Source organism: Ictalurus punctatus, chromosome 17 (genome assembly GCF_001660625.3).
Source record: "Ictalurus punctatus breed USDA103 chromosome 17, Coco_2.0, whole genome shotgun sequence".
NCBI lineage: Eukaryota > Metazoa > Chordata > Actinopteri > Siluriformes > Ictaluridae > Ictalurus > Ictalurus punctatus.
The window spans coordinates 4,787,346-4,805,033 of NC_030432.2; the positions used below are offsets into that span (position 1 = coordinate 4,787,346).

General features: G+C 38.5%; 1 protein-coding gene across 2 annotated transcripts in view; it reads left to right on the top strand.

Moving 5' to 3' along the window:
- prkd2 (protein kinase D2) overlaps nt 1-17,688 on the top strand; it is a 32,557-nt gene continuing 14,869 nt past the window's right edge. Inside the window, exons 1-2 of one of the 2 annotated variants that reach the window (XM_053687180.1) lie at nt 1-1,000; nt 16,921-17,059. In XM_053687180.1, coding sequence (XP_053543155.1) covers nt 677-1,000; nt 16,921-17,059 — 463 coding nt within the window. In that variant the 5' untranslated portion in view covers nt 1-676. The remainder of the gene's footprint in view (nt 1,001-16,920; nt 17,060-17,688) is intronic. The other variant, XM_017491365.3, reaches the window with a different exon arrangement.

Here is a 17,688-nt window from a genome sequence, read left to right on the forward strand (position 1 = left end):
ACTCTTACTCCAGCCAATTGGCTGAGGGCAGTGTCTGTCAGTTCACTTCCTCTTCAGGCAAGCATAGAAAGTTTGAGGTGGAGACAAGAGAGGGAGTGTCTACAAATCCACAAGACTGTACTGTTTAGCTCAACTCGACAAGAAACCGAAACGGCTCAACTTGCAAAGCAAGCTTAACCAGGCGTTCTCTCTTGCCTTCACTATTTCCTGTATTAGGAAGCCATCTTGTTTGGACGAGCTTATGCGACGTTTCTTTTTTTTCCCCCCAACTTAATCTTTGTTGTACTTTTTTCCCTCCCCCCCCTCTCCCCCCTTGGGAGTTTCCTGCTGAAGTTTGGACTTTCTACTTCTCGGAGCAACTTGAGAAGAGCAGGACAGGAAGAGGTAGGGGGAGCCTTAGGGAGAGAAGGAGGAGGCAGGCTCTCTGTGTAGAAGCTAAGTTTAGTTGTCTATCTTCCTGTTCTCCCTACTTTATGAAATGAAAAGCATTTGGTGAAGAACGCAGAAGACGCTACAGGACAGACTTTTTATGTATACATATATTTTGTTCCTGTCGTGTACGGAGAGCTACACAAACAGTTTGAGCGAGTGAACGGTGTTGGCCTGTCTGTGTACTTCTTGCTCCTTCACGCCCCTTGGTCTTGCTCCACTATTTGACTGGCTTTAACATTTCAGGATGGCCAATAGCAGCCCTGTAATGTCCTCAGCACCCCTATCTCAGGTATTCTTCCCTACAGGCGGTTCTTCTCCCCCTGGGTCAGTGGTGACGCTGCATGCCACACCAGTTTCACTGCCTGCTGTCTCTACACCAGGTTTCCCTCCTGTGGAGACAGGGCTTTCCCAAGGGCCCAGTGGCACCAATATGTCTGTCATACCTCCCCCAACAGCCGGAGTGTCTTTCATTATCCAGATAGGACTGACACGAGAGTCGGTGCTTCTGCCCCAAACAGCGGATCTTACATATGTCAAACAGATCGCCTGCTCCATCGTGGACCAAAAGGTGAGTTCCAAATATATGGTTGCAAGTATATTCTTATTCATCACCCAAACTTTTTACATGCTTTTTAAAGATCGTCACCTGGTTGTCAAGTGTCTGCCTTGAAAGAGCCCCCCCCCCCCCCCCCCCCCCCCCACACACACATTTATGTTAATTAGAGATGTTCATATTACAGTGAACGGGTTTGAATATATAAAATAATGCTTCAACATAGATGAAAAAATGTTTCACCTGAATGCAAGCTTTAAATGAATTCGCCTTGTGGCTGTTCTCACATTCTCACACTTTTTTTTTTTTTTTTAAGAATAGCTGTTTTGATTCTTCTATGTTTTGATTCTGAACATTCAGACCGTTCATCTTCAGTGTCCCCTGTAGCAGCAAAGACATTTTAAATGAACCAAGTTGCTTGTTTTCTTTAACTGAACAAAAACCGATTGTAATCCTGCGTCTAATTAGATTCGTTCGATTTGTTTTTGTTTTGTCTGCACTCCAGCGCACCAGCAGAAACAAAGGGCCTTCTGACTCGATTCAAAGAGCTCCCTGTGTTCCACTGATATTTTTCCATTGGGCTGCCAGCATATGTAGCACACACTTCTCTTTGTATTATTATTTAGATGTACGTTTGTGCCTCTTTTGTTTTAATTATTAACATTTGCTATAATAAAATACATAGAAAGGTATATATTTAATTCAAAACTAATTAGTATCCCATCTATAAAATTCTTTAGAATTTTTTCAATTTGTAGATTTAAAAAAAATAAATAACCATATTCACAAATTGCCTTTTTAAATAATTTATTAATTTTTTTTTTAGTAATACCAGGTATGGTGTAACCTCGGCAGTCATGTCTCTTCTAAAACACTATTAAAAGTCTTGGGACAAGTTATGTGTCAGTGAGCTAAGTTAAGGGTAGATCTTTCTTTGATTTGATTATATAGGCTTGAATAAATGAAAACTTCATTTGTTATTTTCGGCGTCTATACAGGAAAAAGCTGAGGAAATCAGTGGAGAAACGTAATGACTTTGAAAAGAGGCTTATTATTGGGGCACAAAGGGTAGGAGCCTCATTCACAAAGCCTTTTCAACTGGCTAGTGTTTCAGTTGAGGTTTAAAGGAGAAATCAGCATTTAGATCTATGAGAGCCACTTTCTATAGATTGGGATGGAAATTGTAGTCAAAAGCACACATTATGCATACTGCTTGTGCATTAGTGCGATATGTGAGGAACAGGTGACTGTTAGGGTCGCGGTGTATAGGACTTCAGTGCTGCATTGTTACTGGTCTACAAATATGTGTAAAATATGTAATATAGTCTGCTGAATCAGTCTACACTATACTGGGGGGTGGGGGGGTGTTGTAGCATGGCATGGTTACGGGTCCATTTATCCTCTTAAAGGGAAGGGTCACTGCAAATCACTACGGTTATTCTAACTGATCACGTTTATCCTGAAGGGACTGTTTCTTTCCAGGATGACTAAGCCCATATCCACAGGCGATGAGGGCCTCACTAAAGAGTTTGACGAGTATGAAAATTGTTAGTCATGTGCTCTATACTACATGTACAAAACATACAAGAGGCTGATGTGACTCAAACAGCTATATTATTAGTTGTACGTGGTACAAAACTGAAATAAGGGAAAGCCTATCCTTGCGAGAATAACAACACTGAGTCTATTCCTGTAATGCCTAACACAATTGGAAAACACTTTCCAGTCTCAGACTATGGCTTGAAAATTTCAAGCTCTTTGTTCTTTTTTTTTTCGTTATTTGCTCCATATTTTTAGGTTTAACTGTGTGGACTGATCATCTTGTTGAAAGCTCTATTTATTGTCAAGTCTGAACCTCCTGGCAAAGGCAATCAGGTTTTGGGTTAAATATCCAAAACTGATAATGCCATATACTACCTGGCACAATACAGCTCCAATGCTGTTACAGTGGATATGGGGGCTTTTCCTTGATTCAAGACCAGTTTTACTTACTGTAAAATGACGCTTGGAAAGTTCTGGTGTTGCATTGTTCTGGGATGCTCTTAGGAAAAGCTTTTTTTTCTGCCTGGCTTCCAAAGAGCTTGTTGTTGTTGTTGTTGTTGTTATTTATGTAGGTGGAGACTAAAACTAGTCATAAAATTACAGGAATCAACTCATGTATAAATCTAAAATTGCAGTACATACAGTAAGAGAAAGTACCATTATTCAATTCAAAATACAATAATTCTTCCCATGAAGGTTCCCTATATTTAGACATGGCATAATGATTTCATTGTAGCAGCTGATTATATTGATCTCTTTTCATACGATACATTTGGGCAATCAATAGTAACAATGCTTTAAAGTGACGCTTCAGTGAGCAATGTTTGACACAAAATCTGACACCGTTTCCTTGTATCCTTCCCCCATGTATTCTTAGGGAGGACTTACAATGCAAGAAGTAAATTAAAAGAAAGAAATGAGAAGCACCCCCTATGCCATTGATCCTTCCAGAGGAATGTCCTGCCCATATATATATATATATATATATATATATATATATATATATATATATATATATATATATATATATATATATATATAATTGAATTGAATATTTACACACACACATAAAATTACAACCCCAATAATGAAAAAGTTGGGACAGTATGTAAAATGCTAATAAATACACAGAGTAGTGATGTTTAAATGTACTTTGTCTTGTATTTAAACAAAGAACGTATAAAGACAAGGTATTTGATGTTATCTAATCAACTGCATAGTTTTTTGTAGGTAAACGTTTATTTTGAAATTGATGCATGCAACACGTTCCAAAAAAGTTGGGACAGGGGCAATTTACGACTAATAGCGATGTGAGAAGTTGAAATAAGAAGGTGATGTGAAACAGGCGAGGCAATCGTCTTTAAGGAACCTCCCAAAAAAAGGCCTAGTCCTTCAAGAGCAAGTATGGGTCAACAATCTGCCAACATATGCGTCAGAGAATAATCCAACACTTTGAGAAGAACATTCCCCAAAGGCAAATCGGTAGGATTTGGGGCATTTCACCTTCTACAGTACACACTACCATTAAAAGATTCAAGGAATCCGGTCAAATCTCAGTGCGTAAAGGGCGAGGTCGAAAACCACTTCTGAATGCGTGTGATCGCCGAGCCCTCAGACGTCACTGTCTTAAAAACCGTCATGAGAAAACCACAAACAGCAGAGCAATTCTGATACAAGACAGCGAAACGCATGTGTATGATAAGATCCTGTGAAGACATAAACCAGAAAAAAGCACCAAAGTTAATTTAATCTTGCTGAACTTCCAGCAAGGCATCCAAACCCGAATCGTTAAAACAGAAGGTGAAGTCACAACAGGAAATTAAAGTCAGTGAAGAAGAGTAACAGAATAAACAGTTTGAGGAGGTCAGAATGAACATCACTGGCCGCTCACACTGCTGATGTAATATTTTTGTGAGTAGTGCAGTCCAGGAGTGAATCAGCAGCTGGCTCTGAGAATGTGGCCTTGGCGGACATTTTCCTAGTCTTGTGCGCTATTGATATATTCACAATTCCATTGCTCAGGTGCTACCATACATAATCATTTTATTATAATAATTGATGTAACGATTATAAAATGTATCACATTTTCCTTTGTTAAATGCTGAATATATCAAATTTACCTTCATACAATCAGTCATAAATCTGAAAAAAAAAGAAGCACATTTCGATAGTGACCATACTGTTTCAACTGCAACCTAAATTTAATTATACAACACTTTCCACTCTTGCCATTTCCATGAGTGCTGATATATCACTACATACAATTCTAGCAACAGTTCATTACACTGAACCCATTACTGCAGTTACTACGGGCTGTTAGTCAGCATTTTAAACATTCTTTCCAGCTGTGGCTTCTTTGGGAACTTTTTTGATGATGCTGCAAAATAAACTAAACATTTGGCCATACCGTGTCCGATATGTCAGTTAGTTGATATTAATTTCTTGTTTATAGAACTGTTGTATAAAAGCAATAGCATACCAGCAATCATGTTTTTTCATGTATTGAAAATCATAACGGTTTTGATCACCTGAGGCCTGAATATTCAGTACATCAGAGCTCTTGCTCGTGTTACATTATTTGATAAGTTTTTGATTTGTTTAAATATTTCCTTCTATTTTTGGTTTTTAATTCCTTCTGTTGATATTCTCTATATTGCATTGGCTGGTATGGGATCCTGTCTGATCCTCATGTTGGCCTCTATTTAGGTTAAATGTTCTCTCTAAATGACCCCTTCAGTCAAAAACGTAAGATTATGATGTATTTTAATGTTCTGTACAATTCACACTGGTTTACAGATAACTCCGGAGCATGTAAATAGCGAGAAGGCCACAAATTGTTTTGGCAATGACCTTGCTGCCCTGATTTCTGGAAACAGTGCACCACAGCGTGTCTGCGTATAACTTAAGTTTGATCTATCTTGTTCTTGTCTGCATTAGTTCAGAGCAACTTTGCATAGCGCAACCGTGTTTGCAGCTGCATTTGTCAGTTTGAATAAATGTCGGCTATTTGAATATGCAAGGAAATACGCACTCGTGTGCCTATTAACAGGAAGTGGAACAGTGCTTGAAAAAGGAACTTGCATTGTTATGGAGGAATGCCCCCTCGCCCCCCGCCCAGCTGAACTCACGGTAATGTTCATAGATCATTGTCAGGATTTGAACTCAGTCCCTAATGATAGGGTGAACTCTTTTCTATTCTTGCTACTCAGGAGTCTGTGTGTTCAGTTACTGTAGCCTTTCAACTTAAGTCCTTGACCTGTATCTGCACGATTTTACTGTATTCATTGCGCTGCTGCCACATGATAGGCTGATTGGTTAATTGCGTGAATGAGCAGCTCTACCGGTGTTCCTAATAAAGGGAGCAGTGAGTGTTTTTTTTTGTTTGTTTGTTTGTTTGTATTTTTAGCCTTCCAACATTGTTGTTATTTCCACGTTTGTCCACCAATTCCTTTAATTGCTCTTCCTTTTGAAATCTTTTTAAAAAATCTTTTTAAGGGCAGTGGTGGCTCAATGTTTACTAATTAACCAAGGGTTACTAATCAGAAGGTCAAGCCCTAGTACCAAGAAGCTACCACTCTTGGACCCTTAAGCAAGGCCGTTAACCCTAGCTGCTCCAGGGGTACTGTATCATCTCTGACCCCAGCTTCCTAACAAGCTGAGATATGAGGAAAAAGAATTTCACTGTGCTGTAGTGTATATGTGACAAATAAAGGATTTGTCTTCTTCTTTATGCTTCTGCCACTAGGTGGTGGAGAAATTATATTTTGGGTTCTCCATGTATCCGTCCATCCATCCTAGATTCTCGTTAGTGCGATAGGTCAAGAGTGAGTAGTTGAATGCTGGTAGGGTTTATATGAAATTATCATTGTAATCAGGAGGTGAACTTATTTGATTTTAGAATTGATCCAAACAGGGTCATGGTCGCAGAAAGTGTCTGAAATAGTTTTTTTTTTGTTTGAGTATTTTTTTTTTTTTTTTTTGAGTAAATGCAAGTATTTTTAAAAGGTATTTGAGATTAATATGAAGGACTAGACTTGCTGGCAGTGGAGTCAGCCCTGTGTCTGTATAAAAAGGCAGTACAGTGATGGTCCTGTGCAATAGGACCGCTTGCTTTAGATTACTAATTGACAGAAGCCCATTTCAAAAACGAGTGATCTTTTAGTGCCCTTTATTTCCTTTCCTCCACACCCTCTTGTGTTTCCAGTCTCATGAACTGAAAGGGATGCTTTGTTTTTGAAAGTCAGCCCTGGGTAGTGAACAAGTTAGATGGCTCTCTAATCCATCGTGAATTCATAACTGTGACTGTGAGTTATTTGAGGGTTTGGTGTACAGTGCATCCGGAAAGTATTCACAGCGCTGCACTTTTTCCACATTTTGTTATGTTACAGCCTTATTCCAAAATGGATTAAATTCATTATTTTCCTCAACATTCTACAAACAATACCCCATAATGACAACGTGAAAGAAGTTTGTTTGAAATCTTTGCAAATTTATTAAAAAAAAAAAAAAAAAAAAAAAAAAAAGCACATTTTAGTAGGTACTAAACACTGCACATCTGGAGCACACCTGGAACACCCCACAAGACCTGCCGTTTTGGAGATGCTCTGACCCAGTCGTCTAGACATCACAAATTTCTCCCTTGTCAAAGTCAGACCCTTACTTCACCTGCTGCATAATATATCCCACCCCTTGACAGGTGCCATTGAATGAGATAATCAATGTTATTCACTTCACCTGTCAATGGTTTTTAATGTTATGGCTGATCGGTGTACATACATGATTACATGATGTGAATCGCACATTCCCATGATGTACATCATCAAATTTTATATTAGAATGAATCATGTCACGCGGTATCATTACACCCCTATGGGATACTGTACCTGAAAGCCCAGGACTATTTGGCATTCCTGTTCTCTGTCTTACATTTTCCACACTTTGACCTCATAAAGGCTAAATATAGCCTAGTGTTTGTTCTGTCATGCAGAAACACAAAAGGGCAGGAAAATTCCCACATCACACCAAATGGTTGTCTAGTGTATGTGAGTGTATTTGCCTGATGTATTTACACTGGTCACCACAGTAATATGCCATTAACCAGTCAGCTAAACCAAAGTGGGTGTGAAATAAATAGCATTCATTTTAATACAGCTTTAAAATTATTTTAAAAAATAAATGCATAAACTGCATATATACCATCTGTGAGGCATTCCATATTGTGGTACAATAATATAATTAGATCGTCATTTTATAATTATAATTCAATAAAATTGAAGGCTGCTTTTTGGCCATGTCCCACATGGTGTCCTAAACCCTCCTCCACGTGTGGACATAAAAAATATATATATATATGGTGAATAAAAAAAATATATGATGCTTTATGTCCACAAGTCTGCATGGTTTAAAAACCAGGTATTTGAGACACTTATCATGAATGGCTTGTTGCAGTGAAAGTGAGTAGCTAAATGCTGCAGCTAAAAACAACTGGTCTTATACGGTTTGTTAAAAAAAAAAAAAAAAAACATGTTTAAACTATTTATTTATTTTGGACCAACTGAGTAATTATTCCAGCACGAGAAGACATTATCATTTGAATCATGAATAAAGGTATGATCGTTGCATATAGGAAACATTTTGGAACATTTTACTGTCTCATTCAGGCTGAAGCTGAAGGTTTTCAGGAAAGGGGTGTTATTGGAAGGCTACAGAGTACTACCTGAGAAGGGGAACCGTGGTAATATAGCAGGTTTTACTGCATTTTTTTTGGTAGTTATTTTTATGCCATTGTGCATATTATTTCTTACTAAAAAACTTTTTTTTTTTTTTTTTAAATCAATACACTTCTTATTCTATACTGTGTAGTGTATGCCCATAATTTAAATAATAGAGTTTATGATTGTGTAACATGGCACATGGCATGTAACACACGTGTATTCCTTAAAGTGCACCTATTATGGTTTTCCAAATATTACATTTCATGTAGTGTGTTATAGAGCTGTTGTGAACGTAAAACATCTGCAAAGTTTCAATAATCAAAGCGCACGACAAACTGAGTTATTGACTCCCAAAAGAAAGAACCGATTCTGAACAGCTGAAATGAGTCGTTAATGATTCCAGACATACTTCCTGTACTGACCTACGTAGGTTTGTAACAAAAAGCCCCACCTCTGGTCTTCATTGGCTGCTCGCAAACAGTTTTGACCCGCCCTCAAACACCACAGCTATAGTTGCTCTGAAAGATTTAGATTACTGTTGTCGCCAGTACCCACTTTATTTGGACCATCTTTCGCTTCTGGATTACAACCTATAAGTATGACTAATTATTTATGTATATATTTTATACCGAGTGTTCCAAATGCATGGTTTTGTGTTGTATACGTGTAAAGCCAGTGCACAGCTGTTAGCTGTTAGCCTCTGCTAACCGGCTAACTCACGTTATTGTCAAACTACATATAAACATAGCACTGAGAAACGTCCTGTTCAAACGTCGTGTTTGTGATGGTGGTTCGGTTTGATCTTCTGATGTATCGCTATCGGACTCCGACTCAAACTGATATTGTTGTGTACATGCAGGCTGTTATTTTGTTAGCTGTAGGCCTCTGCTAACCGGCTAACTCACTAAGTGTTTTTTGACCTCAGATGCATGTAAATCTATTGTATGAGACCTTTAAAACAAAATTAGGCACGTTTCAACACCATAATAGATGCTCTTTAAATCCACACATTCAACTGTGACTGTGCAAATATAAGTGCATGACTTTAAAGTGTCCGTTTGGGGAAAGAAATAAAACACAAAGTAGTGGATCAGTCTACAAATTTTAGTCTTGTTGAAGAAGAATCCTAAGAACACTTGTTTTGTTAGTATTGTAAAAGAATAAGAAAAATATATCCTCCAGATGAACTAATACTATTAAATTGGTACATTAGAGTTATTGATGTCAGTGAGCTGAAAGTATACAGAATTACATCATCTGCATACAGAGAAATGTGATGCCAAGTGCCATTAGTATGTATAGGTCTCTTAGGTTCTCAGGATTCTGTCCTATAATAAATTGCTAGTGGTTCTATGGTATAGCAGTCAGGATTGGAGAAAGGGGGAAACTCTATTGTGTTTCCTTTTGCACCTAAAAAGAGGGGGAGACATTTTGGTTAGTGATGACTGAGGTGAGGGATGTGAATATATTATCTGTGTACATTTCATAAGTTATGGCTTGAATTTCAAATTACTCCTGGTTACACATCAATATTGACTGTTCTATGTGATCAAAGACTTATTCAAAGCATGTAGTGAAATGATAACTGTCTCTGCTGCATGTTTGCTCTACCAGATAGCAAACATTAGAAGTATATAAACATAAACACACATGTGTTTGATCTGTTTGATCATAAACACAAACTACTTTGATCTGTATTTGTGCCTGTTTTAAAAAAAACAAACAAACAAAAAAACTATTAGCTACAAATTTTCCAATTATTTGGGTTTCTATGCATAGATATGATACTGGATGATATGATGAGACCATCAAAGGGTCAGGATTTCGTATGAGAACATTATACTATAATTATACTATAGTATAGAATATTAACTTTAGAGGTTATGGCGGATTAGACACAGAAATGAGTAAGGTGGGGAGTGTAAGAGTCTTGTTAATAATTCTGCCCTGAAAGCACCTGCATTGGGACCTTGTGCAAGCTTATAAGAGTCCCGGGCTCTACGGAAACAATTTCTTTTAGGAGCACTTGTGCTCCTAATTACAAAAATTTAGGAGTATGGTTGAAGTGTAGATTTATTTATTTATTTATTTTTATTTTTTAAAGAGATGATAACGTTAACATGCCACAATATAACGGACAAGTAGGCATGAGAAAACTTGAGCTGGTCAATTATGACAGAATTTAGGAACATTGTGTGAGCCATGACACATTAATTTACCTTCTGATAAACTAAATTTAATATTTTCAGTTCATTTTAGACTGTATGTAAAAAAAAAAAAACGTTATCCTGTTCCACCTTGTAAGCAAATACAATAAACCTCAATGCTCAGTCTTTGAAGTCAGCTCCTCTTAAATATATTTAAAGCTCCACTATTAGGCATTTTCCACTGTCATGGTTCTGGGCTGGAGTCAGTTCTTGAACCGCTCTGTGTGTATTGTGTATATATCTGAATAATCTCATATTGGATGTGATTGGGTGAGTTCATTTACCCGTCAGATGCACAGCGCTTTAGTTTAACGGTAGTCATTACTGACGCTCCGATCAGGAGTTTTACGACTGATACCGATTTCTAGTCATCTTGATCAACCGAAACCGATCCAGATACCAATCGTTTTATTGTTTAAGCTTTAATCAGGAGGTCTATCATAAACAGTTTAATGTAAGCTCTCTGCTCATGGTCAATTGAATTAAAATAATAGCAATGAGAAATGCTGTTAGTTAATTGATAAATAAACAAGCATAAAATATTTATTTTTAAATATCTTGAACAATAAAGAGTCCTAATTAAAGGTAGACTAACATAAAAATGATCCACATTAGGAAAAAGAAGACTAATAGTCTTCTAAGGAAATAGCGAACTAAGATGTTCAAATTGAGATTAAATGCGAATAGTTATTAAACATTATTTCATTTCTCATTTTATGAATTTATTATAACATTTTTTTTTTTTTTACATGAAATGATTTGTTTATAACTAAGCACATTTCCTGTCTTTACATTTTATAAGTTGTTTTTTTTGTGTGTGTGTGTTTGTTTATCAGTTTTAGATGGGTTCCCCCAGAACATTGTTGCCATGTCTGCTGATAATATTGTGTTTTGGGGGATTAATTCACAACATGGAAACTGGAGTTGACTTTTCTCATGATATCTGGCAACCGTGAGTTTAAATGAAGTGAATGCACTGTTAGTGACGTTAGAGTTAGTGTCACTGTTAGAGTTAGTGAAGTGTCTAACAGTGTCACTGTTAGAGTTAGTGAAGAGAGTGAAGGAGAGCGGCAGTGTTCTGTATGTTTACAGACTGAACAGTTGCTACTCTTGATTATAATTGGTGATGAATTATTAAATAAAGAAGTTTGAATTAAACCCACCTTGCAGTGTTATCATCATTATTATTAATTTACTCCGCCTGACGCCGCTCTGTCTACACGAGCAGGTTACAATCACAGGTTCAGGTCATTTTGCGGGATTAATAAAAGATGGCGGTTTGTGAGATCGTGAAGTTGAGAGACACAGATGATGTTCAGTGTTACTCTTGTTCAGTTGCTGCTGTGCATTTTGGACTTCCTGTAGTTTTTATTCCGATTGTATTCTACAACTCCGAACAGGTCACTCACACCGGTGCGAATAAATATTTATTCACAGTCGCACAAAATACTTTTCAGTCGCAAATGCGAGTGAAATGGTCGCACTGTAGAGCCCTAAGAGTGTGTCTGACCTTTTGTGAACATGCTAGTGTGCTTGGTCTCAGGTAGTGTGTGTGGAGTGCTCATCATTAACATCAGGGTGGAGCCATGGTCTGTTCAGCATTAATGCTACCTGTGTAGTCTGTCAGGTGTGCTGCAGTGTCATCCATCACAGTCAGTATGTTTACATGGACAACAATAATCTGATATTACCCCGAATAAGACGATACTCTGATTAATAAACCACCATGTAAACAGCAATTTTTCTATTACCTTAGAACTAAAGTCATACTCGAAGTAAACACAAATGGAATTAAGATGTGTGGAGTATTCCTGTTTTAGTCGCATTATCGACGTGTATTACAGACACGTACACACCTTTAATCACACTATTAACGTCATGTGTGAGTTTTCACCGCATTTTGCGACAGGACACGTACACACACGGCAGCGCTCAACCGTTTGATGGCAAACAAGAGATCACGGCTGCGTCCGAAACCGCATACTTACCTACTATAAAGTAGGTGAAATACATGTATCTGCGCTACTATACAGCAGGTAAGTACACGGATTCGGACGCAGCCCACGGCTTCAAGCAGTCGTCTATTAGCACGTACAACATGACAAATAATTAACTGCACTTGAAGCTTTCATAAAATTAAAAATGAAACACCCAGAACTGTATACGGTTCCATAACGAAGACGAACTGTATGTCAATACGTGAAATTCTGGAGGGGACGTCGGTCGGCGAGGCGCGGGGACGTAATGACACCTGATGTTAATCGATCTATGATCTATAACATGTAAAAGGGGAACATGAAAGGAATATTCTAAAAGCGACTCATGTAAACACCTTAATCAGAATATTGTCTTATTCAGAATAAGGTCAGTAATTAGATTACTGCTGTCCATGTAAACGTAGTCAGTGACAGTCATAGAAAAGCATGCAGGCTTAGATTTGCCTCCTGGCCCAGAACTACTGTCTCTGTCCTGTCTGTAAGCCACACCGGACAGTGAATTGTCTGTCTGTTTACAAACATATTGACTTCTGCCCTGCTGTAGGTGTTCCATATTAGCTGAACCACCTCTTTGTCAATTTTCCAATCTCCAGATACAGCCTTGTGTGGCTTAGTAAGCAGGTATCTCTCAGAGATAGAAGGTGTGACCTCTGCTTATGTCATGAGCTTGCTTGCCCACATCAACAGCGTTGTTTAGAAAGGGAAGTACGCACAGATTTTATTACTGCAGGGAGTCCAAACAAGAATAGAGACTTCACTGACAATACAGTGTGGGAGTAGATCTCAAATATGCTTGGACAGTATTAGCATTGGCAGTATTTTTGGTCACCTCATCCTGTGCTCAAAAGGAGCATCTTGCTGGAAGTGCATGAAATGTGTTGGGGTTTATTTTCCTTGTACCTTAATAATTCTTTGTGGTATACCACCTGCCAAAGTAGATGTCTTCGGTGCTGGTTTTACACTGGCTAATAACTATATAATCTTATACAAACTACTCTGTCATCACATAAACAGTGCTCTGTGTCGCTAGCATCATTTTGACACGACACACTAGTTTGACGGTGGTTGGTAAAAATCCTCACGTCTTGTCGTCAAAGCCGTAAAAGAAAATGTTGGGGACACCCACGCGAATTAGAGGAGTAAAGTTGAGGCCAAAAGAACAGAAGATAAGAGAACAAAAAGGAGAAAGGGGTGGGCCTTTATAATTCATCACAATTTTAACAGGTGCAGCCTCCCAAGAAAGACTGTATGAGAAATCCAATCCTCAATGGCACAAAGCACCCTTAGAAACTGTGCTGTACTGTTTCCAGGCAAATCCTCTGGAGGCACAGATATGATTACAACAGTGTCTATTGTTTGCCTACTGTGCAAACATGCATAGGAACGTTGGCATGAGAATACAATGCATGTGCAATCAGGCTAAGTGACTGGATAGAATATCAAACTGTATTAGAATTGTGTAATGGTGCAGAGAAACAGGCAGACAGGCAGACAGGCAGACAGACATGAGTTGTTTGCTGTTTGGTTGTACAGAATTTGTTTAGAAGACAGACCAGGGTTGGACATATCTCTTTTGGTCGAGAGATTATTTGTGTAGCCGATCACCTCTTTTTTTTTAAGAGCATATATTTTTAGTTAAATATTATTAAAATCGTTATCTTCGCCATGTAGCTCCACCCTAAGGGTGTTTGCTTTGTTTAGTTAATTATATGTATGCTTGCTAGATTGCCTGGATGGTAGAAATCTACTTTATAGTATATATATACTCATCATCCTTTTATTAGGAACACCTGCACATTGATGCAGTTATCTAATCAGCCAATCATGTGGCAGCAGCGCAGTGCATCAAATCATGCAGATGCAGGTCAAGAGCTTCAGTTAATATTCCCAACAAACATCAGAATGAAGAAAATGTGATCTCTTTGACTTTAACTGTGGCATGGTTGTTTATTTCAGATGGGCTGGTTTGAATATTTCAGAAACTGTTGATCTTCTCGGATTTTCACACACACACAACAGTCTCTAGAGTTTATGCAGTATGGTGCGAAAAACATTGAGCGAGTGACCGTTCAGTGAAACATTGAGCGAGTAGGTGGAAACTCCTCGCTGATGAGAGAGTTCAGAGGAAAATGGCCAGATTGGTTGGAGCTGCACGGAAGGATATAGTAACTCAATCACTCTTTACAAGCGTGGTGAGCAGAAAAGTATCTTAATATTCACAAAACATCGAACCTTGAGGTAGGTTGAACATTGGGTTGCACTCCTGTCAGCCAAGATCAGGAATCTGAGGCTGTGTGTAAAATAACTAAAAACCAAAGCAATATTCCTTGCACTGACTTAGAAGACTAGTGGGAAAGGTAAACTTGCATTTTTTGACACACCTTTTCAGAAGACAGGAGGTGTCAGTGTGGGCTTCTGAAGGGTAGTTCTCTTCTCCATTCTACATGAGAAATCTTCCACCTGTTATCTTTTGTCACGTCATCCACTTAATGGCAATTATGACGGATGCAAGTACAGATAAGAGTTTATTTAGAGAGAGACAGGTAGACAAATCCAAAACATGAGACAATAGCGAGGTCAACAAACAGGCGATTGACAAAAAGGCATAAACTAGGCAAGGCAAGAATCGAGGACGAGAAACAAGAAGCAAGATCACTCAATACTTCGCGAAGTTGTGTACAAGCAGTCTCTTTATACTGTGGTCGTGAGTGCTGTGAATTGGATGCAGGTGTGCGATTAGAATGAAAGTGAGTGTTCTGGGAATTGCAGTCCATGGCGGCCATGTTTGTAGACCACAATGCAGGATGGGAAATGTAGTCAGTGGTATGCTGTGATATGACATCTTTAGAGAAAGGTATTTACGGTACTGTATTTACTTTCAAATTGAAGCATGGAATCAACTTCTCTTTAACTGAACTGCTGGTGGCCCATTATTTATTCTTCAGTAACTGCTAATCATAGTCAGGTTTGTGGTGAATCCAGATCCTATCTCAGGAACACTGAGCATGAAGCAAAATTAATTTCTGGGTGCAATGCCAGCCCACTGCAATACTGCTTTTGACTATTTTCTTTCAAAACTATTATAAGCACATGTTCCATATGAATGAATTATTGCTAATGACCTCAAACAAAAGTGGTAATCAAATCTGAGTTAATAATACTATTATGGGACCATGTGTATACCTTTTACAAATTCCATAAAAGTTGATCAGTCTACCTACAGTCACAGTCAAGCGTTGTTCTCTCTTATAATGGAAAGACTCTCTTTTATGGAAACATTTTTGGCATGACTTCCAGGTATCACACTGCATAAGCCAGTAGAACTAACATAAGCAATGCCCTGCAGTTCAGTCTGTTCTAATGACCCGACGAGGTCCATACCAATTCTTTCTATGGAGATCTCAATCAATGGGAGGGGGTGCAGTTGTGCTTTTTGGGGTGGCTGGAGGATTGACCACCTGCGTACATCTACGCAAAGGCTCGGCAAATAGAAATGGGCCATGAGACGGTTTAGTGTCTTATCCTGCAATAAAGGCCCGGCCATAGGATTATGATGAGCTGCAGGAAAATGCTCCTCTGTACCAACAATTTTATAGTCTCTTCTTTATTTTGAATGTCCTACTTCATTTGATATATTGTATCCTTAATAATGGGAAAATGAGTGGGATAATGCAACATTTGGCTGGATTTGCTAGACGTCAATTAGTTTCACTTGGTTGAAGGCACATGCCTCAGGGTTTTGTTATGTGACGGCTCCAAGGGGAATTCCCTGAGAATAATCCCTCAAAGGGTGGATGGGAGGAGCCCTCCCCACCCTCCGTGACTCCCGGACATACAGCTGATGACGACGGCCTCAGCAAAGCCTGTGCATGTCCCACACTGCATCTCGCTACAGCAGAACCCATTCACAAACATTGCCCCTAACAAGTGTCTGAAAATCTGGCCAATTCGTCCTGAGAATTAGTGGATAGGTGAGACGAGGTCTAACCGCTGCTTCTATGCTATGCTTTTATCCCCAGAATTGAATCCTGAATGGCACTAGTGGATATTCATTAATATGAAGGAAAGGTTACTAGAAAACAAAAGTGCATTTAATGAAATTAAACATAATTTAACTAAGTGGTTTTTTCACTGTATTTTATTTTTCATTAAGGCAGACACAAAAGATCCTCGCTATTCTCAGCTCTTGAGTAACATTTCCACAACACAGATTATGATAATATCAGTGATGTTAATCTCTCTCTCTCTCTCTTTCTCTCTCTTTCTCTCTTTCTCTCTCTCTTTCTCTCTCTCTCTTTGTCTCTCTCTGTTTTTCATTTTTCTCTCACTGTTTCTCTCTCTCTCTGTTTCTGTTTTTCCTCTCTCTCTCTCTCTCTCTCTCTCTCTCTCTCTCTCTCTCTCTCTCTCCCTCTCTCTCTCCCTCTCTCTCTCTCTCTCTCTCTCTCTCTCTCTCTCTCTCTCTCTCTCGCTGGCAGTTCCCTGAATGTGGTTTCTATGGGATCTATGACAAAATCCTTCTTTTCAAGCATGACACAAGCACTAATAACATCCTTCAGTTGGTCAAGACTGCAGCTGATATCCAGGAGGGTGATCTTGTGGAGGTGGTGCTGTCTGGTGAGTAATTGTACCTTTCACTTGTTCTATCCTCAAGAGACAAACAATAAAGAATTTTTCATGGCAGATAACATAATGTAAGAAATTACAGAACATCAACTCAAAAAATATTGAAAACAATATTAATGTTTTCAATTTAGCCTAATTAATGTAACCTGAGCAGCACAGTGATGTTGCCACCTATGAGCTCCAGGGTCCACAGTTCAGTCCTGTTCCCATCTCTTTGTGGGTTTCCTCTTAGTTTCACAGTTTCCTCCCACCATCCCAAAAGTATTCTGAAGATGAAAGAAAGATTGAATCAAAAAAGCATATCAAGTGTTTAGATATGTGTATGCACACTTACACGGCATTTTTCCTTCGTTTTTTTTCACTTGCTGCTATATTTTTTCAAAGTATGTTTTCTTGACTAGTCAATGTAGTGGAAAAACAGTGAGGCAGACGGAAACAAGATGCACACAGATGCACGGCAAAGAAAGAAGTCTAAAGATTTCAGACTAAATGAAGCTAATTCTACAGTAAACTGCACAAGACTACAGAAAGGTCTTTTTTATTTTATTTTGCTTTAAGGGACGGTTAACACTGATATACACTGATGTTTGCCAATCAACCTCCAGCTGTTTCTAGTAACA